Genomic DNA, 24,073 nt, shown 5'->3' on the forward strand with positions numbered 1-24,073 from the left:
GCATTCTGGAGGCCCGCTGCATGGACGCCTGGAGCCCCGGTGTGTGAAGATGGCAGCACCCCCCCCCCCTTGGGGCCAGGAGCCAGGAGCACAGTCACAGGCGGATGCAGCAGCTCGCACAGCCTTAGGAGAGCAACCAGAGGAAAGAGCATGGAAGGCTTCCTGAAGGAGTGGGGGCTGAGCCCACACGAAGGTGGGAAAACAGCGAGTTATTCCAGAACCGGGGTGGGCCGCTGTGCCCAGAGAGGATTCCTGCAGGGGGAGGCGGGTGGGGTAGATGGCAGGGGGCCTGGAATGACGGGTGAGGTGCAGAGCAGCTGGTCATCCAGTGACTTAGAGCAGAAAGTCCCAGTGTCTCAGGAAGCTGAAGACGGAGGCTGTGCGGGATGACCAGCTGCAGTCCAGTGTGGGCGAGCCTCCCGGGGAGCAGTGCTGGCCAGTCCTGGTGGCTGACATCTCTGGGAACTAAGAGTTGACAGATGGAGCTTGAGGGAGGGGATATGGGCCATGTGGCCACCATCTCTGAGAAGAGAAGGGACAAAAATCTAGGGGGACACGGGGAGCCATCTGTTGATCTCTGGGAGACCTTTGAGCTCCCGGCTCCATGAGAATTGTTTTCCCTACCGAGACTTGGCTGAGTGATCAGGCCCTGGCCTAAAGGAACACGAAACCATCCCCATCCATCTCGCTTACCTGGAAAAGCTCGACTCAAGTAACTCTCTACTAGTGGGCAGTTTTCTTATCAGGCCCTGTGTGTCCAGCACTGTGAGCACTGCATTTCTGGTCTCTCCCTCCAGACTTGAGCTGCTTCCATTTCCTCTCACTTGCTCCACTCGGGCCCCCTGGAGTGGGAGATCCAGAGCGGTGGGAGCCGAGGTGTTTTTTTGTTTTTTGTTTTTTTTAATATATATATTTTTAATTTCTTTCATAGAGGAAGGGGGAGGAATAGAGAGTTAGAAACATCGATGAGAGAGAAACATCGATCAGCTGCCTCCTGCACACTCCCCACTGGGACTGTGCCTGCAACCAAGGTAAAGCCCTTGACCGGAATCGAACCTGGGACCCTTAAGTCTGCAGGCTGATGCTCTATCCATTGAGCCAAACCAGTCAGGGTTGGGAGCTGAGTCTTTGAGGAGCAAGAGGCTCTGGCCGTTCCTCGCTGAGTGGTCGGAGCAGCGGGAGCTGGCCGGGAAGGATGGCGGGTCCGGCTCATGCTGTGGAGTTGCGGGGGGGGGGGGGGGGCTGGGGGGCTGGGGGCTTTGGGATAAGTCCAGGCAAGCCCTTTCCCAGGACAGTGTGGCTGCGTTCCCAACTGTTTCTCCCTCTTCCAGGAGAACTACACCACCACTGTGCAGCAGGACCAGACCCTGTGCCAGAGGTGGAAATCCGAGCTGCCTCTGGAATGTGCCACGCACTTTGTAAGGATACGGGGGAAGGAGGATGATCCCCGGATGCCCCAGCGGAGGGTCTGGAGCAGCTGGAGCTCATGGGTGAAGGCAGACGGTAAGAAGTGAGGTGATGCCCTAGCTGTTTGGCTCAGTGGATAGAGAGTTGGCCTGTGGACTGAAAGGTCCCAGGTTCGATTCGGTCAAGGGCACATGCCTGGATTGCAGGCTCATCCCCATTGGCGGGGGTTGGGGGGAGAGTGTATAAAAGACAGCCGATCAATGATTCTCTCTCTCCTTTCCTCTCTGAAATCAATAAAAATGTTTAAGAAAAAAAAAAAAAAGAAGTGAGGCGATGAAAGAGTGAGTTTAATGTAATACCATTTGGGGATGAATAGCCCAGTGTGGAGGTCCTCTGTGAGGCACTCGGAGGACACCAGTCATTTCCTCTGGCTCCCAGTGGAACTAACAAGCTTACTTCCCATTGGAGCGAACAAGCTGGGTGTTGGCCCCAGGAGAGAGATGTCCGAGATTTGGCCTCTGAATCTATCCATTGAAATAATTATGCAAATCCAGACCATTTTTATTTAATTTCCAAATGTGTATGGAAGGCTAAGGGAACCAAGCAGAACACAAGCTGTACATGTTTGTATTGGAATGACACACACAGTGTGTGTGCAGATCTGCCACTGGGTCCTTGGCGCAGTCACAGGCAACATGGAAATCAATGACGGTGATTGTTTTCCAATAAAACTTTATCTACAAAAACAGACGGTGGGCTGGTGTTGACCCTGTGGTTAGTTTGCCAGTACCTTTAACGTAGAGAGAAGGGAGGGACATATGGAAAAATGAAAGCAATTTTTTGAGTAATGAGACTGTAAATAACACTTTAGATATCACTTAATTTTGATAATTTAATTTTGTTGTAATTAAAATTTACAGTGGGTACGCCACCATTTCTTATGATTCAGCTAAGCAATGTCATTTGGTTCTCTCAACTATATATCCTGCCAAGTTATCTGGAATGCCGACCAACAGAACCATTTCTTTGTTAAGTGTTTATACCGGTCTATGAACTCAAATGGATAACACATTAACCCATGAGTAGCCTAGGGGTTAGTTTAATACTAAGTAATAGAATTAAATCTACATTCTTGTCACTGTTTTAAGCACTATACACACTGAGTCCTCATGTCTGCACATCTGTCAGCTTCACAGGTAAGGAGACTCACTGTGTTACAAAAACCCAGACGAGGTCATCAGTCCATGAAGGGGTGTAGCCATGTTCCAACCCAGACCACTGAGGCCCAGAAACCCAGAAACCATTGCATCCTACAGACGAAACAGCAATTAAAACAAACAAAGAGTAATGAGGATGAACTTTATAAACAACATCTATTTTGATTTAAAAAAAAAAATACACTATATTTCTCCAAACTATTATCTCCAAACTAACTCAAGAATAAAGGGGAAACCCTGATTATTCCTAACCCCCAATGCACTGGTTCCCAACCATGGTCACACGTTAGAATCACCTGGGGACCGTAAAGCACACCCACACCAGGCACTCCGCATGGGTGACATAAGCGATGGAAACTGGGGTGCCTCCCAGGCCAGCAGCGGGACTGTGGTGGGCTTGGGAGTGGGGGGAGGGACTCTGAGCAGTGGTAAGCGCAGGCAGCTCTCCAGGGAGGCCAGCTGTGCGGGCCGGTGGGGAGGGGGCCGAGGCATGGCTGGGGAGCGCGCTGCTGCTGCTTACAATGGGAGAGCCAGGAGGCTCTTACATGCAGGTGGCCTTACATAGGGAGGGGCTGGTGCACAGGGAGATGGCTGAGAGGCTGGCATTTCCGAGGAGGCAGGAGGCAATGTGGGGGCCAGTCCAGGTTAGAGATTGTGCAGGACGTGGCTGTGGGGCTGGCCAGACCTAACGTGTGTGGCTGTGGCTTTGCTCCTCCAGTGAACTTGAGCTCCGCCCTGCCTAACCTCTGGCTGGGAAGGGGGTAGATGGCCTGAGATAATGGACATACCACTCAAGACAAGGCCTCCCACCCGCGAGGAGCACGGAGCAGGCCATGGTCACCCCCAGGAGCAATGACCCAGCAGTCCTCAGAGGCCACAGTACAGGGGTCTGGACATGGGAGCCTGGCACCCGGGACTGTGTTGTGTGCACCCACGTTCCTAGGTTTGCTGTGGAGATGGAGGCCCCTGTCTCCTCCAGAGGCAGAGCAGCTAGCGTCACCGCAGAGAGCGAGACGGGAGGGGCCGTTTGGATTCTGGGTCTCTTTCTCACCGCGATGTCTTCTCTCCTCTTGCAGCTCCGAGTTTGCTTGGACCAGAGCCGCTGCTCGTTTTCCCCAAAGAGAAGAAGGCGGAGGAGGGCTCCGATGTCACGCTCTGCTACGTCTCCCGGCACCCCCAGAGTCACGTAGTCTGTAAGCTGAATGGCATCCCCGTCCCCGGAGAGCAGCTGGACCCACACGTGTCCGTGGTCACCTTGAGGAGCATTTCCTTCGTTAGGAACACGGGGTCCAACTTCTTCTGCGAGGAAGACAGGACCCACACCCAACCGGGCCTCGCCATCTTTGTCGCCAGTAAGCACGCACCGTGTCCCCGCCCTCTCCCCGCCTCCTGAGGAACCAGGTCCTCTTTACCAGAACATGGTCCAGTTTCCCTGGCCTCCCCAGTCTCCCAGGAGGGACTCGGGGAAGGGAACCCTGGAGCAATCCCAGCAGGACTTCCTGCCACGCCTGGTCCTTGCTGGCATTGGATGCCGGAAACCAAGAGTGTTAAGGAGAGAGAGAGCAGGTCATGACCTGGAGACGTCCCCATTGCCTTCGCCCCAAGGCCGCATGTTCCCAGGTTAGAGATTGTGCAGCCGCGTCCTGCACAATCTCTAACCTGGGAACATGTCTGGGCACAGGGGCTGACTCTCTCCCGTGCTGGGCCTGCCAGGTGGACCAAATTTCTTTCTTTCTTACTTTTTTTTTTTTTTTTTTTTTTTAATGTCCAGCTGCTCTCTGAGGACCTATTTTATTTAAGAATTTTTAAATTCCAGTTTTTTTGTTTTTTTTTTTAATTACTGACTTTAGAGAGGGGAAGGGAGAGAGAGAAACACTGATTTGTTGCTCCCCTTATTTATGCATTTATTGGTTGATGCTTGTCTGTGCCCCGAATTTCTTAGCCTCTCTGAGCTGGAGTCTGCCCCTGGGGAGGGGTCGATGACAGCTGTGTGAGGATTAGTGAAGCGGAGGGGCTGGCCCTGGGCTGCTGGCTGCACACACAGGGGCTCAGCACGCACTCCCATCACCCAGTGGGCGGCCGCGGGGGGAGGGAGCACTGGGCTTTCCATAGCTCTGTGTGCACACGTCGTCTGTCTCGTGGCTCCTCTGTTCTGTCTTAAGCCTGCCCTTCCCTGCACATCAGGGCAAGCTCTGCCGCTGCGCCCTCGCCGCTTCCCTGACAAGGCCTCCCGGCTCCCGGGCTCCCGGGCCCTTGGTTTGTGCTCCTCGGCCTGGCCTCTTCGGTTGGGTGGGCAGCATTCTGGCACTCCCAGCTCCCGGCTGCTGGTAGCAGGTTCCCCAAATCTCACCAACTTCCTGGCAGCTCAGGGGTAACCCCAGGCTCTCTGTTAGCCACGGCTTCCTTCCGAAATGCAGCACCAGACCACTCTGACTTGGTTCTTTCACTTCTTCACTCGCTCGCTCTGTGGCTGAGCAGCCCTAAAGAGCACCTAGCAGCAGCCCTGGGCGTGCAGCATCCATCCAACACACTCGAGACTGCAAGCAGCACGCAGGCCACCCGTACCCACAATGCCCATCATGCCCACGATGCTCGGAAAAGCATGGGGGGAGGGAGGAGGGGAAGGAGGAGACAGGCCAACATGATGCACCGCCTGCGTGCACAGGGAACACGTCCATGCGAGGGGCCCTTTGGCTGTGAGACCCACGCAGAGCTCCGCATTGTGTTTGCCTCTGACTCACGAGGCCTCCGTCTGTCTGTCTTTGCTTCCGGGGACAGAAGTGCTGGAGGAGCCCAAGGGCTTCTCCTGTGAGACCCGGGACTTGAAGACTCTGAACTGCACGTGGGACCCTGGGAACTACACTGACTCTAGGAAATTCAACTCCCAACGCTACTTGTATGAATCGTAAGTGAGCACTCCTTACATTATTGCCAGATTCGGCCTCGTTTGAGTCCTGGTGACAACACATCGAAGGCTGGGTTTAGATGTTGCACAGATTTGAACAGATATTTTAAAGCTGCCCTGCCAGTCCTAGCAGGTCTGAGCTGGTCACAGTGTCCAGCGCGTCCGATCCGAGTGCCATCAAAGGAAAGCGTAGCATCAAAATGACAAGACAGACCATGAATGGTTCATCTTTTAAAAAAATTTTTCTTTATTGATTAAAGTATCACATATTTGTCCTTATTCCCCCATGCCCACCTCCCACCCTTCCCCACACATGTCCCCACTCCCCTGTTGTCCTTGACCACTGGTTAGGCTCATATGCATGCACACAAGTCCTTTGGTTGATCTCTCCCCTTTATCCCCACCCTCCCCTACACTCCCTCTGAGGTCCGACAGTCTGACCCATGCCTCCTTGTCTCTGGGTGAATGGTTCATCTGGATGTGAAGATACTTCCATCCCTTTTAGTCAGAGTTCCAGCTGCGTCTACCTCAGGTCCAGCTTTTTAAGACGATCCGAAGGGAAGGAAGGGGGTCTCCCAGGAGTCGGTGGCTCCCGCCCCCTATTTCACCCCAAAAGCCGAACTTGTGGAAGCAGTGTTTCGGCAGCGGGGGTGGGTGGTGATGGATGGATGGACGTGCTCATGGGGAACACGGTTGTAAAGCCACTGAGCTTCCCTGAGGGAGCCCGGGGTGCACTTCCTCATGGACCGGAGCCTAAACCCTGGGACTGTGGTTTTGTTTTTAAGATTAGTGAAGCAAAGGGGCTTTTGTTTTTGTTTTTAAGGAAAACTGTGTTTTTGTTTTTAAGATTTTCCGGGAAAAATCAATCCTGTAAACCAAAAAACTGGTGTTCTTGGCAAGTAGACTCACAAAAAATGTACAACTTCACACTCCTGGCTAAAAACGACTTCAGGGAGAGGCATGTCACTCTCCACTTCCACCTGGAGCACCGAGGTGAGGCCAGAGCTGCCGCGGCCACGGGTGTCTCTGTTGGGCACAGGGCGGGGTGGTGAATGTGCCGCAGGTCTTTGTCTAATTCACATCCTAAGCGAAAGTTACCCTTTAAGGCCTCTCTTCATGGACACATGCATGGCCCACGGTCCCCTCTTACTGGTTGGTTTGATAATGTAAAAGCACCCGTGAGCTTACCCCCCAACCTCACAATGAGGACGGTGATGACGCCTTATTCGTGTCAGTTCGGTCATTCTGCTCATTCTGGTTCCTGTTTTGGCCAGACTGCGTTCTGTTACGTTCTCCCCATGGACCGCTTCTTCGCGTTCAGACGCCCCTCCTCCATCTGCCCGGTTTATTTAGTTGTAGGAGTCCTCGGGTAGTTTCTTTTTGTATTCCATTCAGAATGTCTAAGTAATCCGTGACAGAGAAAGGTTGCAGTTGGCTTACTCCATCCTGGCTGCAAGTCTGGTTTTGTTTGCCATTTTCTCAAAAATAAACGAAAACTACTCACTGAATAAATAAAGGAGGAAAGACCTGCTTATGTACCAAAGCCTTCTGGATCTGTGCTTGAACCCTTTTCACTTTGTGTCCTTATTCTCTCCCTTTTATTTATTTGTTTGTTTATTTATTTATTTATTTTTGGCAGTTCACCCGATGACTCCCTTTAATGTAGCCCTGAAAAGCGTAAGCGCCACAAATGCCACCCTGACCTGGACGGTACATCCCCTGGGGAATAATTTCACGCTTTTGTGTCAGGTGGAGCTCCAGGGCGAGGGACGAGTGGTACAAGTAAGGACTCTGCTTACTACTCTGTTTTCAGAAACCCCTCTGTGCCCAGGTCAGAGAGAGACCGGGAGGAGAATCTCTCTAAACTCTTACTCTCTGTGGGTGCCAGTGGTGTGGGTGGTAAGGGTTAAAAAGGGTCCATGAAGTTCATCGTAGACTCTCCGAAGGGGGCCGTAGAGGTTTTCCTTCCCAAAGAAGCAGCAGTCTCAGCCCAGCTCAGGCTGTGAGTGCTGGGGTTGGCTTTGCAGAGGAGAACGCTTGCTCACCGATCTTTGTCTTTCCTATCAAGCAGCACAATGTTTCCACCTGGGGGATCGGTCAGTACTCCTTCCGCGGCCTGGCCCCCGCCACAGAGTACACGGCCCGAGTGCGCTGCGCGGCCCAGCACTTCTGGAAATGGAGCGAGTGGGCCGACCAGGAGGAGTTCAGCACGCCCCAAGCTGGTACGTCCCAACCCCAGGCGGTCCACGCAGGGATCCACACTGACTGGTGGGAGGTGGCTGACTTCGCTGAGAGCTCTTGTTTGTACCAAACGCTAAGGGGGAAATACCACAAAAGAGGCGGGGTGCTATCTTTAAAAAGAAAAAGAAGCCGGCCCTCGATGGTTTGGCTCAGTGGATAGAGTGTCGGCCTGTGGACTGAAGGGACCCCGGTTCGATCTGGTCAAGGGCACATGCCCAGGTTGTGGGCTTGATCCCCAGTGGGGCCCATGTAGGAGGCAGCGATCAATGATTCTCTCTCATCATTGATGTTTCTATCTCTCTTTCCCTCTCCCATCCTCTCTGAAGTCAATAAAAATATATTTTAAAAAAGAACAAAAGATAAAGAAGCTGAATTAACTGGCTAATGAGATCTGAGTGGGAAGACATCCACTTGGAACATTTGTTGATGTTATTTCTACGCTCTGCTTTCTCTCTCATCTTTGTTTGCGCCAAAGTGGTTTCTCAGCTCCTGGCATGGCTGGGTTCCCGCTGGACTCGGGGCAGTGTTAATTAGTAAGGACTTTTAACTCAGGACCAGCAAGCACGGCGTCCGTGCCAAGGAAAGCACTGGTCTCATGCCAAATAACTCTAGGCCAAGTTTGGAAATATAATGAAACTTGATTATGATTGATAAGTCTTTGGTTCAGCCACAGCAAACTGTGAGCGCCCCCCCCCCCCTCGCCCTGTCGTGCCCTCAGGGGCCGTTTCCACACTATGCAAGATCAGATAGTTTTTCTCCCAAATGACTATGTGTCAGAGCTCAAATAGGCCTCAGCTGACTGGAGGGCCCAGCCCTACTTCAAGGTAATGAAGTACTACCATTGCCCAGTTTACTGAGGAAGCAACTTGGGCCCCCGTTGGGCCTGAGTATTTGATTTTGATTTAACAGTTGGCTTCTCCAGTGGCTCCCTTAGCAAATTAAAACCGGCTTCAGTGGAGTCCAGCCGGTGTGGGAATTTACCTTCATAAGCCCCTAGACTTGGTCTAAAGGACAAAATGATCCCAAAATTCTTTGGTGGCTTCCAGAAGGCTTGGCGTTCATAAAGGGCTTCCAGTGTGATGTCCTATTCAGATACAGAAGACCTTCTGTTAAGCACCTACTACGTGTGCCTAGTGAAACATGGACAGGGTGGCCGTAGGTAAATGGGCAGAAAAGTCACAAAGAGTGAGAGAGAGAAGCCTCCCGGATAGCCGTCGTCATCGGAAGCTGGAATGTATGGTTCTGCACTCGCATTGTGACCCAGGAATTTTCTTGGTTTGTTCCAGCACCCTCCACGGCTCCTGATGTCTGGAGAAGCGTGAGGCCGACGCTGGGATCTTGTAATGTCACTTTATTCTGGAAGGTGAGAGGCAAAGGGCCAGCTTTCCTGGGCCCGTCTTTCACGGGAAACAAAGCAGACTTGGGTGCAGTCTTCCAATGTAGGGAACTTAGGGGGGTCCGTACCGTGAATGAGGCAGGCCTCGCCCAGTGGGGGAACCCTGCTCCACACCCATGTGGCTAATGCTTGCACTGCTCTGTCCTTGACCTTGACCGCCCACTGCACAGATGACCATTCTCATTGTCAGGACCTGCCTCTCTGTAGCCTCTACTCGGGCCCCTCCAACTTGTGCAGACCCCAGGGCACAAGTGTTATCAGACTTCGAATGCCAGGTCCTTGAGTCTCAATGTGGTGGAAATGAGCACCGACCTCAGTCCAAGCTCAAGCGGACAGTTTATGGAAAGAGCTGTGTGCAAGGGAGCTGAGCTCCCCGAGGAAGCTTATGGAGGGCCCTGGGGGAGGAGGGGGGTTGGGAGTGAGGTTGAGGTCCATTGTCCCTCGATGCTCATCTGGCAGAGGCTGAGCTCTGGAGTCACAAGATGTTTTCCCTGGTCAGTGGCCCGCCCAGAGGCCTGTAAAGTGATGCTGTGCAAACGTCCCAATTGCCATTTCATTGACAAAGCAACTGTTCTGCAGGCCAGGATGTTAAGAACAGATGTGATTGAGTGCATTCTTCCCTCTGAAGGTGTGGTTAGGTAATTTCAGGGACGGAATTTCATTGAAAGCAGGGAGTCCCGGTCAGGCCTCTGAGGGGGGTTCTTTAGACCAAGTTCAAGTTCAGCATCACGCCACAAGTGTAACTGGAGAAGCACATTGATCGCCATACTTCAAAGTTACGATGATTTGAGTAGTCACAGCATGTATGTTTAAAATTTACGAGTCAAGCTGAAATACTGTAATACACTCTATGGTGCCCTTTGACCTTGACGAATATGCCCCTGGCCACCCAGAAGGCCAGGTCTGTGTTCGGAGCTCTCAGGTCCCCAACGGTTGATACCAATGTGTGGCCATTCTGAGAGAGCCAGCCACACCACACCCACCGCTCTCTTCCCACCTCCTCTCTGGCCTCTCTGCCACAAGCCCTGTGTGCACACGTGTGGACATGCCAGTCCACATGTCCATGTCCTGTCCACCCGCTCTCAGGTTTAGGGGCACCATTGGTCCTTGGAGGGTAGGCTGAGGGGCAGGCCCTGGGAGTGGGCTTGGGACTAGGTGAGCAGGGAATTCTCTGCCACTGGGGAGTCTTCTAGGAGGGACCGTGGGCCCTGCGAAGGGGTACACAGCTGCAGGGGGCGGGGGGTGAGGACAGGAGTTGGGCTCTCTGCCGGGGCTCATGGATGGTTTCTCCACTCAGTATCCACTCAGTCTCTTTTAAATTCTGGCTAGAGAGCCCCCCCCCTCACCCCCTGTTCTCTTGATTCCTGACTCCCCCCCTCTTCTGTGGCCTCGTTAGGGGGAGCTCAGCCCTCCGGAGCCGGCTCTCTGCTCAGCGTGAGAGAAGACGACCTGGTGAAAGTCTGGGCTTAGGGTTATTTTCTCTGTTAAACTGTAATTTGTTGGTGTGTGTGTGTGTGTGTGTGTGTGTGTAGGCATTTGAGGGAGAAAAGGTGAAGAAGTCAGTGTGCAAACTCCTTCCAGAGGGAAGCCCATTTTGAAACGAGTGTCCACGTTTGCAGCCACTGTCCAGGTCGCAGGCCCACGGGGAGATCCAGTTCTACACTGTAGCCACGGAACGCCAGCACACACCCTCCAGCTCCCAGCTCTTTCCCATCCCCGCTCCGGCCAACGGCACAGAACTCAGCCTCGACGGCTGCTCGCACCGAATCCGCGTCACGGCCAGCAACAGGGCGGGCACGTCCCCCGCGTCTGTGATGGTCATCGCCGGGGACCTTGGGGACCCCTGGAACCCTGGGAACCGTGAGTGGTGCTTTGTTGCCTTGTACCCTCTGGGAGCACGTTGGGGATGTCACGGGTAGAGATGGGTGAGTCGGAAAGACAGTCACTTGGGGCGACAGAACGTCCAGCGACCACAGCTTTAGCCATTCCCCTTTGGTCCGGGCGTGGCCGTGGGCTCCCAGGACAGTCCTCCCCTGTGGGGAGAAGGACTTCAGCCATCGCTCGGGCCATTTCTGCCCTGGCGACTCTTCAGCAAACTGGGGAAATCATCCCAGATTTACTCAAATAAATACACCACCAACCAACAGTCCTAACGGAGAGGGGGAGGTGGTGTACCTGTGACTCTCGGCTTATGAAGGATGAGTTGCAGGTATGATGTTATGAACTATGTTGTCAGTCTTTGCCGCCTGTAAAGAGCCCAGGAACATTCTAGAGACCGAAAGAGCCAGGATCATATCTCCAGAGGGGTTTGCCAAAGCTGTAGAGTAACCGTGGGGACTGGCTAATCCCCTCCCCCCACCCTTCCCCTGTGAAAGGAGAAGGTGGGAACAACCCTACATGTAAAATCAGTGATGACACCGATTTCCCTCTCGGGAGAGCTGGGAATGGGGTTGGTGCACTGACCCCCTGGGAGCACTCTGTGTGCGATGCATGCTTGAACGAACATAATACAGTTGACATCCGGGGTCACCCATGAACCTGGCAACCCTGCCACTACTATGACACCCTCAGACCCTGCTTACGGGGTGAGGTCAGGTGGTATTAATGTATCATTCAATTGGGCTTAAATTGGGGTTACGTGGGCTAGATTAGAGGGTGGTGGTGTTTCGTTTTGTTTTAAGAACTGTGCATTACATCAAGAAAGAGGACGTAGGATCATGGCGCAGAAGAAAACCAAGGAGTTATTTAACATAAGCTTTGCCTGCCAAGACCAGCACTTAGCAGAGGAAATGACTGTCTACAACATTCTGTCCGCATCAGACCCAGGACAGGAAAAGCAGGCATTCCATTCCGCTGGGCAGGGGAGGCGAAAGGAAGGTGGCCTCGCACGAGGCCCAGCACAGACACTGCTGGGTGCTGCTGTCTGTCTTGGGGTTCCCACCATTCCTTCCTTCCCCGTGCTCCAGCCTTCAGACCCTCCCCGCCCTCCCTCCGTGGGGCTCTCTCCAGCTCCCCTGTGTTCGCATTCTTGTCACTGAGTGGCTAAAGACACAGGCAGACTCTGAGACAGACCAAGGAGGTGACCCCCGTGTCCGCCTCTCCCTCCCCTCCTTAAACAGTCTTGTAATTGTAAAGAAGCAGCTTGATAAGAGCTGTGATTCTAAATCCCGGGGGAGATCTCAGTGTGAAGGAGTGACGTGAAAAATGCTGCTTGCATGGGAGACACGTTGTGTCTTTGCTGAAGGGAGAGGGAAGCCCTGTCTGTGGGGTACAGGCAAGGCCCTTTGCCTTGTGCCAGGGCTGCAGGGTCCTTTGGGCGCCCTGGCTGGGTAGTCACATGGTGCCCTGGCAAAGTTAGCAGCACCATGCTTTCCCATAATGCTCAGCGGTAGGTAGGCTAGACAGATGAAATACAGGACGCCCGGAGAAATGGGAACTGCAGGCAAACAGAGTACATGTTGAATGTCCGTCTGCACCATGCAGTACGTGGTCCGCAGGGGTTGAGTTTCTGGGCAGCTGCCGGCGGGCTCACTCTTTGATGGGGAACTGGCTCCTGTCGGATGGAAGCTGAGACCGCTGCCTGGGGAATGGGGGCATTCCCACCCGCAGGATGCAGGGCAGCCCTGCTTTAAGTCGATAGGACTGGTAGTCCATTAAGACCATGTTACCTTTTCCCCAACTGTCAGACCTCACAAAGACTACCGGGCACATAAACTATGTTGAGGTGACAGCCTTGGCCATGAGGAGCGTGCACATCCTTGCGTAGTGCGACTTAATACATATCCCAATGGTCTTTTCTCTTTCTGTCCTCGCCGCAATTCCCACCCCTCGCATCTCAGAAACAGCGGAGGTGAGAGAAGGAAGAGCTCAAGGCACAGGGGACGGGGTCTCCATGTCCTGGGAGCCGCCACCTGGCGATGTCCTCGGCTACGTGGTGGAATGGTGTGACGGCCCCCGGCAGCCGCCCTGCGATCTCCGGTGGGAAAGCCTGGGCCCCAATGCCACCAGCACCGTCATCAAGTCAGGTGAGAACCGTCCACGTCACCATGCTGTCCCACCCGCCTTGCAGCGCGATGTCTGGACCATCTCGAAGAAGAGAGCGTTCACAAACCAAAGAAGTGTGTGGCTTTGGGAGACATTTAGGACAGTGATTGGCATCGACCATCTTCCCCTTCAACTTTAGTGGAACATACAGAACTTGCCTCCCACATTGGACTTGTAATTTTAAGACTCCTTTGTTAGCAAAATCAATGTTTGTGGCTTGAGCAGGGGTTGGTAGCGCCATCTGCTGGACTCGAGGTGAAAATGTGGGACATGTCTGGGTGCAGAGTGTAATAGAGGCCAGGAGGGCATTCATCAGCCCTTGGGGAATGAGGAGGTGAGGTCCCCCTTGGCTAGAGAATGTAAGTGGCAAGGTGGGCACTGCAGGTGGATTGCAGTGTGAGGGGGAAGCGAGGAGGGGGAAGCAAAGCCTTCCAGACACGGCTCTCCTGGGCAGAGAGAAGGCACGTCCCTGGTGGGCTTTGCAGTCACTGGAGGCTGGTGGTGGTTCTCTGTCTGGTCGAATTCTGCATGGTGTCATGCACACATGTCATGCACACGTGTGTGAGAGCTCTTCCTCCAGGCCTGATGCAGAGAACAGGCCCACGGGCTTGCCTGGAGACCATGAGGGACTCCGAGGCCAGTGGGGGGAGGGCAGGCAATGGGACAAAGGGCAGCATCCCCGAGGAGACTACTAAGGGGACAACTTCCTCTTTCCTTCTCCTTTTTAGCAGGAAAGAGAAGGTCACCCTGCACTGTTAGTGAAAATCTGTTGATTTTTCTTCTCCAGATGCTTTCCGACCAGGGGTCCAATACAACTTCAGGATCTACGGGATTTCTCCGGAAAGGATGGCCTATTTGCTGGAGAGGAAGACGGGATACTCCCAGGAACTAGGTGAGTGGAAAGCTTGTGATGTGCCCACAGCAGGCTTGCTCAGAACAATCCAGAGGCTCAGCTTGGGGCTTAGGAAGATTCCAACACCGTCCCTAAGTTCAGTGTCTTCTTCACTGTGGTCATTGCATTCCTAACAGATTGTTTTAAAATCATACTAACATGAGACACTTTCACTGAACACAGTGTACAAATGCTTTGCAAAAAGAGGGCAAAGCCGTTGCTCATTTTCCCAGAGTGCCTATTTCTTTGCACAGAGAGACTGTTTGCAGTTAACATGGCGCCTGCCCTGTGCAGGTGGACTTATGTCAGCGAAAGGAGGACCACAGCCAACCCCAGAGGCTGCGGGGGGGGGGGGGGGGGGGGGGGGCTAAGGAGTCTCACCTTTTTCTCTAGAAGACTCGTGCCCTGGCATCATTTGGGAGAGCTGGGAAGAGTCTGAGCACCTTCTTGTTCAAGCCTCCCCTTTCCCAGATGTAGAAATAGGTGCCCAGAGAAATGCAACACAAGGCCACACAGCAAAAAGAGAATAGGGCCTTTTTAAGAAACCGTCTGTTCCTGAATTCTAGATGCAGCTGCCCTGGCACAGCATGGTTTAGAACTGCGTGGGTCTGCTTACATGAGGGTTTTTTTTTTTTTTTTCTTCCAATAAATACACAGTCAGGCCTCCACATCCCTGGGCTTCCCATCACAGATTCCCAACTTAATATTGAAAAATAGGGTTTCTGATCCGTCTTTGGTTGAACCCACAGACATGGAGTGCCAACCATACGCTCGGTTCTACACCGCACACCGCGCTATATAAGGGGCTTGAGCCTCCTCCGTGGATGTTGGTATCTGGGGGGTCCTGGGACACTTAGAGAATATTTCCCAATCCTGACTCTTCTTACCCCGGCTTCCTTCCCAGCTCCTGCGGACAACCCTCGCGTGACCGTAAACAACCTGACCTCCCACTCCTTCACCCTGAGTTGGGAGGATTATGCTGCCGACGCCCAGCCTGGCTTCATCCGAGGCTACCGCATCTACCTGCGATCCCAGGCGGAGCAGTGCCTCCCGGGCTTCACGAAGGCGCTCCTCCCAGGTGACATGCGTGTTCGTGTACCCTGGTAACATGTCACTGTTTAAAATCACGGGTCAGGCTGCCATCTGACTGTGTATGTTCTTGCAGGTCATGTTTTTAAGCACGTTCAGAGGTGGACAGGATGATGGGGGCCAATATTTTAACTTAAAAACCACGTGGCCTGATATTTTTAGAAGCACTCGAAGTCCCGCCATCTCCTTAAGAAGTCCTGCCACGAAGGAAACTTCCTTGCTAACCCCCTTTCCTTTTGCCCTTTGACCTTGTTAAAGGTTATTTAGTGTTTTGGGTTTTTTTTTTTTATTATTTTTTCAATTACAGTTGGCATTCAGTATCTATATATAAAAGCCTAAGGAACTGAACAACTGAATGATGGGTTGACCGTTTGCTATGACGTGCACTACCACCAGGGGGCAGATGCTCAATGCAGGAGCTGCCCTGAGGTGGTCAGTGCACTCCCACAGCAGGAGCACTGCTCAGCTGACCGATGGGTGCCAGATGCAGGGCTCACGGCTGGCTGCTGCAGCCCGGAGACCACAGGGGAGTGACAGTGAACTTACTGAGTGGTGGCGGACGCAGGCACAGTGGGTGCGGGATGAGTGGGAGCAGCACAGTGCCCGGCCGAGGCTCGGGCTCCTCCCCAGCCACCTGCAGCTTCGTGCACTACTACATGTGTGTGTAAGTCTCTGGCAAGGGCTTGGCACCTGTTACAGAACTGTGCTCTCCCCTGACCACCAGCATCTCTTGCCTAGTGGATGCTTGGCCTTCCTTATCAAGTCCTGAAAATGTCCCTGCGTGCTGAAGTTATGAAAATGTTCACAGTGCTATGTCAACAGGAGTGTTAGTGCCGGCTCTCTCACACGCTCCATGTTTTTCACACCACAGATAACACCGCATGCTGCAAACATGACATCGACAACCCAGAGCAAAAGACGTTTGTGGTAAAGAACCTGCAGCCGGAGTCCTTCTACGAGTTCCTGGTCACTCCGCACACGAGGGCCGGCGAGGGCCCTGCCCAGGCCTTCACCAATGTCATCACCACCCGTGACCAGCACCGTGAGTGTCCCTGGGCAAGGCCGCTGCCTCCCCGAGCGCGGGAACCGCCCCAGCACACACACGCCCGGCTCTGTCCGGACCCGGAGCGCTCTGTCTCTGGACCAGACTGTTTCGCAGAAAATGTTCCAGAATTGCCCCACAGAAACCGCTGAGTGGGCTGATCGGACTGATCGTGGCCTGACCTGCTCCTGCCTCTCTCCTGCCCCCGGCGCGGCTCTGGCGCTCAGGCCTGCCAGTTTGAAAGCCGCAGATGGCTCAGTGCTGGCTGAGGGGCAGCGCACAAGTCCACGGGGGGAAGCCGGTGGTGTGTTCCCCGCTCTGGGCTCAAGGCAGCTGGCCTTTGAGCTGGTCTCACCCGGTGGTGAGCTAATTGCTTCCTGGACTGGGCCTCTCCGGGGGCGATGAGAGGCGGGTGTGATGAGTGGCAGGTGCAGTTGGGCAAGAAGTATGTGCTCCCAAACGGGTGTTTGCAGATTTGGTGGGGAGAGAGTGAGATAAAGAGATCCATATTTTCAGCCCTGGCTGGTTTGGCTCAGTAGGTAGAGCGTCAGCCTGTGGACCACAGGGTCCTGGGTTCAATTCTGGTCAAGGGCACGTACCTTGGTTACAGGCTCTTCCTGGCCCAGGCTCTAGTCAGGACTCGTGTAGGAGGCAACTAATCGATGTATCTCTTACATCGATGTTTCTCTCTGCCTTTTTCTCTCTCTTCCACTCTCCCCCCACAAAAAAAAATTCAATGGAAAAATGTCCTTGAGTGAGGATTAAAAAAAAAAGAGAGAGAGAGAGGGATCCATATTTTCAAAATGCTTTGGCCCAAAAGATGAAGAACGAAGGAAGCAGAATGGTAGGAGCCAATGAATGGTAAATAGGAGTCCCCTGGCAAAGCCTAGCCTGCACCCACCAGGAAGGGGGGCGGACCAGACGGATGGAGGAGGGAGAAAGCAGGTGCAGCAGGGGGCACAGAGGTCCAGGCGGGAGGTGTCTCTGGAGAAACTCCTCCAGGAAAGACAAATGGGCCGAGATGCCTGCCTGGCGTGACCAGCTGTCCCGGGCGCCGGGACCCTTTGCTGAAGGTGGGGCTATGGGACAGGATGGGCTCCTTGGGTAGAAGTGCTGCCTGCGGGCCCTGACCGGTGATGGGGACACGTGACTGCAGGGGCAGCTTGGGACATTCACTGCCGCCACGAAACATGGCCCATGTGTCTAAGGCAGGACACGGGAACACGGCCATTGCCTCCAAGTCAGATCATGGAACATGGCCCATGTGTCTAAGGCAGGTCATGGGATCATGGCCCATGCCTCTAAGTCAGATCGTGGAACATGGCCCATGTGTCTAAGGCAGGTCACAGGACCATGGCCCACATCTCCAAGTTAGATCATAGAACATGGCCCACGTGTCTAAGGAAGGACAGGGGACCATGGCCCATGCCTCTAAGTCCGATCATGGAACATGGCCCATGTGTCTAAGGCAGATCACAGGACCATGGCCCACGTCTCCAAGCCAGATGCAGAGTTTAGTCAGTGAGGCACACTCCTCTTGCCATTTGGAGTTAATTTCTAATTTATTTTCAGGCTATTTTTCTTCTCTCTTTGGTATTTACTTGGCTGGTAGAGGTGTGTGTGTACACACCCATATATGACATATATAACTCTATCTCAAGTGTACTTTCTGCTTTCACTAATCTCCCGTCTTTGGCTACACCTCCTTAGCCTTGGCTGTGACTAGTTATTAAATTGATTATTCTTGGAAAGCAAGTAAGTTGCTGCCAAGTTGCAGCAACGAGAGTGCCATTCTGCCATCACAAGAGTGGCATGGGTGCCTCCCCGATGCCCTGCTGAGTGACAAAGCTCAGGCCCTCCCCGCCTGTCTGATTCCTCGCAGAGCACAGAGGCACGTGGGTTGTGCACTGAAGACAAGGCAGCGGTCCCCTGGGAGGGAGGGGGCTGGTGGGGACGCCAGGGAGCTTTCTGGGAGCTGGTAATGTTCCTTTTCTTGTTTGGGGTACTGGTCACCGGGGTGTGTTCAGTGAAAAGTCTAGCAAACCAGTCTGAGGTTTGGACACTGCTATGGTCAGGTCCCCAGGCTTGCTCTGTTACATTTAAAAAGTCCGTGATTTAACCCAATTCTGAGCCAGCTGGAGTCGCCAAAGGGGAACAAGGTGCTTTTAGTGGTGAGAAATAATAAACACATAAAGTTACTCTCAACCTTAAATGTATCTTTTTTTTTTTTCTTTGAGGAGGGAAAATACTCATTTAAAATATCACCTTCTTTCTCTTTCAGCCCGTGTTCTGATCCGCATCCTCCTCCCCATGGTTTTCCCCCTCCTGTTCCTCACCATCCTGTGCTACGTGAAGAGTCAGTGGTACGTGTGTAGGGGGGGTGATCCAGGAAGAGAGTCAGGGAAAACTCTGGAAAGAAGTCTGAGAAACAGAAACCACACCAATAATATGAGGAATAGGCTGGAAAGGAAAAGGACAGAGGAGGCTATGAGGAAAGTTGAAAAAATGTTCAACATGTTGCTTTTGGGGTCAATATATAAAGGAAGCAATAACCATTTAAAAAGGTTAAAGTCTTGTTCAATAACAACAGCTAATGTTTGTATGTCACTCACTATGCAGTTAGCCAAGCTCTAAGTCAAGCATGTCAAACTTGCGGCCCACGGGCCATATGCAGCCCACAACAAATATTTTTATGGGCCAGCCAATACAACGGTATGTAAGAGACATTTTAATAATAATCTCATAACTTAATTTTTACAGTATCCTATTATACATAATCTATGTTTATGGCTAAATTGCCTACTGTCTGTTTATCCGATTGTCCGACCGACTGACCGGCCAGTACATATGACATATGACTGCGCTAGCAATTTAGAAATAAACGTTGACTCACACATGCACAATACATATAAAACTCTAGCTGGCGCCAATTGCATATGTGTTGTTATTGTTGTTGTTTTTAACATATTTTATTGATTTTTTACAGAGAGGAAGGGAGAGGGAGAGAAACATAGAAACATAGAAACATCAATGAGAGACAGACATCGGTCAGCTGCCTCCTGTACACCCCCTACTGGGGATGTGCCTGCAACCAAGGTACATGCCCTTGACTAGAATCGAACCTGGGGCCCTTCAGTCTGCAGGCCCATGCTCTATACACTGAGCCAAACTGGTTAGGGTTGCCCACGCGTGTTTGGATCTGTCATTGTCAATCATGAATTTGGTTGATTCTGTTGACATTCTGAAGCTGAAAGAAAGTGGCAACATCGACAGAATATGTCTGAAGACCAACTATTGGCATAACTGTCCCCATCTGACACTGGCCTCCCATTTAAATTAATTCAAAGACAGTTTCCCGTGATGCCAGCATTTACAATGACTATTAATAAGTCACAAAGACAAAGACCATCGGACATCATGACCGTCAGTGGTCCATGGACCACCGGTTGGCGAAGCTGCTCCAAAGGTTTCCTTAAAACAGTGGTTGCCAACCTTTCAGACCTCACCAACCAACAGTGGTCCATGGACCACAGGGTGGCAACTGCTGCTCTAGAGAGAGTAGGGATATTCCTACCTGAACCCGTTTTCAGACATGGTCAGCTATATGTTGTTTTCTATTGAGTTCGAAGAGTGTATGATGTTAAAGTTGTAAATACTTAACCACAAGGGAAATCAGTCAAGCATTCTGAAAGTGTTTTTACTCAATGTGTTATTTAGAGAGAATTAGAATAAGTTTAATCAATTTATCAGTCATTGTTTTTATCATTGTTTTTATATCATGTTTTTATATCATTTTTTATATCATGTCTTTGTTGTTGTTATATCATGTTGTTTATTAGTCAATTTATATATTATTTTCACATACATTTTACTAATTTTCTTCCATCTCTGACACTTCTACTATAGAGAAAGGGTAAATGGCAATATTAAAATATTTCTTAAAATTATTTTCCTTTCAATGTACACAAATCCATGCACTGGGTACTAGTTATTAATAACAAACTACATTTGCTAATGACTGTTTCCTATAATTGTGCTGTATTCATGTCCTTTATGTGCCTTATGGCAGGTGCACCATTGCTCTACACTAATATCAGCAGAGAATATTTTGGCAGCCGATTGCCACATCATTAATCTTGGACAGACCTGTTTAGTGTGAACAACATAAAATATTTTGCTTTCAGAGAACAAGAAAAATAGGTTTATTTGTTTTTTTGGTTTTTTTTTAATTTTATTCATTTTCCACAGAGAGGAAGAGAGAGGGATAGAGAGCTAGAAATGTCGATGAGAGAGAAACATTGACCAGCTGCCTCCTGTACACCCCTTACCGGGGATGTGCCCACAACCAACGTACATGCCCTTGACCGGAATCGAACCTGGGACCTTTCAGTCCACAGATCAACGCTCTATCCACTGAGCCAAACTGGTTTCGGTGAAAAATAGGTTTATTTGTGTTACACTTAATAATTTGTGCAGTTATTCAGTGTCTGGTAAGTTAATGTTCAAGAAAAAATATTAATTTTTATAAAATGTTCTAGTATTTTATGTTAACAGTAACTCATTTATTTCAGCCCTTTGTATTCAGCATGTGTCTATTGAAATAAACCTGCATTTCTATGAAAATTGAAGCTTTTGTTATTTTACGACCCACACACACTTAAACCTTATTTGTTTGGCCCGTGTTTGCCTTTGAGTTTGACATGCTTGACCTAAGTGCTCACACATCACAACTCACTCAACCTCACTGCCCACCTGTGCACCATCACTGTCTCCATGGAACTGGCGAGGACGTTGAAGGTAGTACACGAGGGTTAAGCTGGCCCAAGGTCTCCGTCAGTGAGCCACAGAGCAAGGTTACCACCCAGGAACCTGACTTCAGAGTTCTCACTCCTAACTGTTCGGACACATGCAAGCAAGACTCAGTCTCCTTTCCTCTGCTTTTCTAGGATTAAGGAGACGTGCTATCCTGACATTCCAGACCCATACAAGAGCAGCGTCCTGTCCTTACTGAAGCCCAAGGTAATGCTGGGGATGGCATGGACACACCGGCCTGGGGAACTCCGGCCCCGGCTGGGCTGTAGCACCCGTACTTCCCGGGGCAAAGAGTTGGGAGGGGTGGGTAATGCCCTGCTACCCCCCAATGAGCACTGACCAGGGGGGACCAGAACAGCGGCGGCTCCACTGCCTCCCACAGACTAACGCCCGCATCCCGCTGCCTGTCCGTGTTTCCTGCCAGGAGAGCCCCCACCCGTCCATCCTGAGTGTCCGTGACTGCGTCCCCGACGCGCTGGAGGTGGTGAACAAGGCGGCCAGGAGGTCGCTGGCAGAAATGGAGCGCCCGAAGCACGACTACCTTCACCTGCTGCCCACCGGGAGCTCCGCGGGCCCGGGCCCGGGCATCTGCTTCGAGAACCTGACCTACAACCAGGCAGCCCCTGACGCTGGGCCCTGGGGCCCCTCCCCGGGGCAGGGAGGCCTGCTGGCCGCACCTGGGGGTTTGCTGAGGTCCCCGAGCTACGTGAACTCCCCGGGGGCATCCCCAGCCGGAGAGGCCCCTCTGAATTATGTGTCCCAGCTGGCTCCCCCGACGTCTGGACACAAGGACAGCCCCCCAACAGCCCTCCTGGAGCTCGCACCCCGCTCCGAGTACAGAACACAAATGGCCGTCCCCCCGGGCCTTGCCTCCCCGTCCCCGGACGAGAAGAGCCATCTCTCCGCCGTGAGCCTTCTGGACGCAGGCGGACACGGCCGCTAGCCGTCCGTCCCGGCCTCACGGGCACGCTGCTTCCGACGCCAGAGAAGCGTGGCCTGCCCCCCATCGCCAGGCCCCGTGGGCAGACCAGTGGGCAGACAGACCACTGCCATGGCGCCGGGTTTCCAAGCTCAGACGCCATGAGGCTTCCTCCCCCCTCCAGCAGGCTTGCTGCGGGAACGCCCGCATCCCGCATGGTGGGCGCGGGCAGCGGCTTACCTGGCAGCTGCGTGGCCCAGGCTCGCCCTGTGACCGCTCCCTGGCCCCCCGCGCAGGGCAGACCCCTCCTCGCAGTCCTGGGCAGCGTGGCTGCGGTCCTGGGATTCTGCCTTTAATGAGAAAGTTACAGAAGTTCTGCCCCCACGTGCCCTCACTTAAGGGAGGAGGAAGCAGATTGAGTCTTTAATTGGAAAGGCCGCAGAGGTTTCTTTCCTAGAGCCAGTGTTTACTAAAGTCAGTGTTTACTTAGTCTAGCTGGTCAGTGAAGATGTCACAGGTGTCTGAGACCGGCCCAGCGTGGCCTTGTCTGGCAGTGACAACAACCGGCCATGCATGGGCACAGGGAGACCCTCCCGGGGGCAGTGAGACCCTCCCGGGGGCAGTGAGACCCTCCCGGGGGCACAGGGAGACCCTCCCGGGGGCACAGGGAGACCCTCCCGGGGGCAGGGAGACCCTCCCGGGGGCAGTGAGACCCTCCCGGGGGCACAGGCCCTGGCTAACAGCTGAGACAGGGCACACATCGGTAAGACCCCGCACCTGTCCTCTCACCACCGTCAGGGACTGGCAGGGGCTCCTGGTGTCAGGATCACAGCGTGCCCACATCGCGGACACCGGCCTGCCACCGGGATTGTGGATGACTACCTCAGGGAGGGGAAAGTGTAGCCATTGAGCAGTTCTGTTTCCTTGCCCTGGTTCCGCTTTTCTTTTAAGAACTGCCAGGTGTGTGGCCTGTTCCTTTAGCATCCTTTGGCCTGAACAGCAGGGGGTCAGGGCCACGGCCCCTCCCTCTCATCTCCGTATTGTCTGCATTGGTAAGGGAAGGGGCACGCTGGGCCCGGGAGGCAGAGCTCCTGGAGGCTCAGCAGCCCCTCTCCTTGAGCCTGTGTGCGCGCAGCAGCATGCAGGTGTTCCGTGCTCCAGCTCCTTCCTCTGCCTCCTACCTGCCAGCCGCAATGATGACTGATCACGTTTCTAAAAAGCACACCTGGGGCTGCCTCTGGTACCCCACGCCTCGCACTCTGCCACGTTCCCGCTCCACTCCGCCAGAGGGAGGAGAGGACCCTCCTAGAGCCTGGGGGCTGTCAGCTGGCCCAGGCGCCTGCACACACCAGGGCTTCTGCGCGGCTCCGCAGCACGGCCCTCGCGTGTGGCTAAGCCTTTTCCTAACGCCGTACCAACAAGCATCTCCGTTAGCAATGTCGAGAGGACTTTGGGTTCAGTATTGTCATCGTTTACTCTCATGTTCCTCTGTCATACGTAATTGTACAAGTCCACAGAAATGTCAGGGACAGTGATGACTGACTTGCAAACTGTGTCTTTCCTAGAGAGTTTCTTTTAAGAAATATTGCATGACCTGGAAGTCGTTTCGTTGTAACAAGCTCTCATTAAAGGATTTTACCACTGTGTTAGTTCGTGCTTTCTCTGCCTCAATGAAATAGAAATCTAACGATCAGTCTAGCTCATAAATCACCCAGGAGCTTATGTGCATGCCCGGATGCCACTCTAGCCCTCTGGCATGAGGCCTGGCGTCTGTCCGTCCACCAGGCATGCATTCAGATGCACAACTCAGCTTTGAGACTCCCTGGCCTGTCAAATGAAGGCAACTTTCTGAACTATAACAACACACCTATAGCAAATGCTAGGCTAATAACAACCACTGGCTTACAGTTTCACTGTAACCACAGCTCTGGCTATAAACATTCCTCTCCCATGTTCATGACAAATCTCCGATGAGGGCCCAGGTAGACCATTATGGCGAGGACCAGAAGGCCATTCCTGGGAACCACACTGGAAGCCAGTGCCTATTCCTTAATTGGAGTCCAAATAACCAGGTTAGTCCTGAGCACCATTTCCTCATCCCGAGGTCCC

The 24,073-nt window shown here is 52.7% G+C and overlaps 1 protein-coding gene across 2 annotated transcripts in view; it reads left to right on the forward strand.

Annotated features, from left to right (window-relative positions):
• OSMR (oncostatin M receptor) overlaps positions 1-23,610 on the forward strand; it is a 37,894-nt gene extending 14,284 nt beyond the window's left edge. The window contains exons 4-18 of one of the 2 annotated variants that reach the window (XM_084880568.1): positions 1,332-1,503; positions 3,701-3,976; positions 5,403-5,529; positions 6,377-6,522; positions 7,169-7,311; positions 7,598-7,751; positions 9,057-9,133; positions 10,786-11,026; positions 13,006-13,191; positions 13,998-14,102; positions 15,007-15,180; positions 16,063-16,233; positions 18,515-18,596; positions 21,180-21,252; positions 21,470-23,610. In XM_084880568.1, coding sequence (XP_084736694.1) covers positions 1,332-1,503; positions 3,701-3,976; positions 5,403-5,529; positions 6,377-6,522; positions 7,169-7,311; positions 7,598-7,751; positions 9,057-9,133; positions 10,786-11,026; positions 13,006-13,191; positions 13,998-14,102; positions 15,007-15,180; positions 16,063-16,233; positions 18,515-18,596; positions 21,180-21,252; positions 21,470-21,988 — 2,646 coding nt within the window. In that variant the 3' untranslated portion in view covers positions 21,989-23,610. The remainder of the gene's footprint in view (positions 1-1,331; positions 1,504-3,700; positions 3,977-5,402; positions 5,530-6,376; positions 6,523-7,168; positions 7,312-7,597; positions 7,752-9,056; positions 9,134-10,785; positions 11,027-13,005; positions 13,192-13,997; positions 14,103-15,006; positions 15,181-16,062; positions 16,234-18,514; positions 18,597-21,179; positions 21,253-21,469) is intronic. The other variant, XM_084880567.1, reaches the window with a different exon arrangement.
• Positions 23,611-24,073: the final 463 nt, after the last annotated feature.

This window comes from Pipistrellus hanaki (genome assembly GCF_964339955.1).
Source record: "Pipistrellus hanaki genome assembly, chromosome: 4".
Taxonomy (NCBI): Eukaryota; Metazoa; Chordata; class Mammalia; order Chiroptera; family Vespertilionidae; genus Pipistrellus; species Pipistrellus hanaki.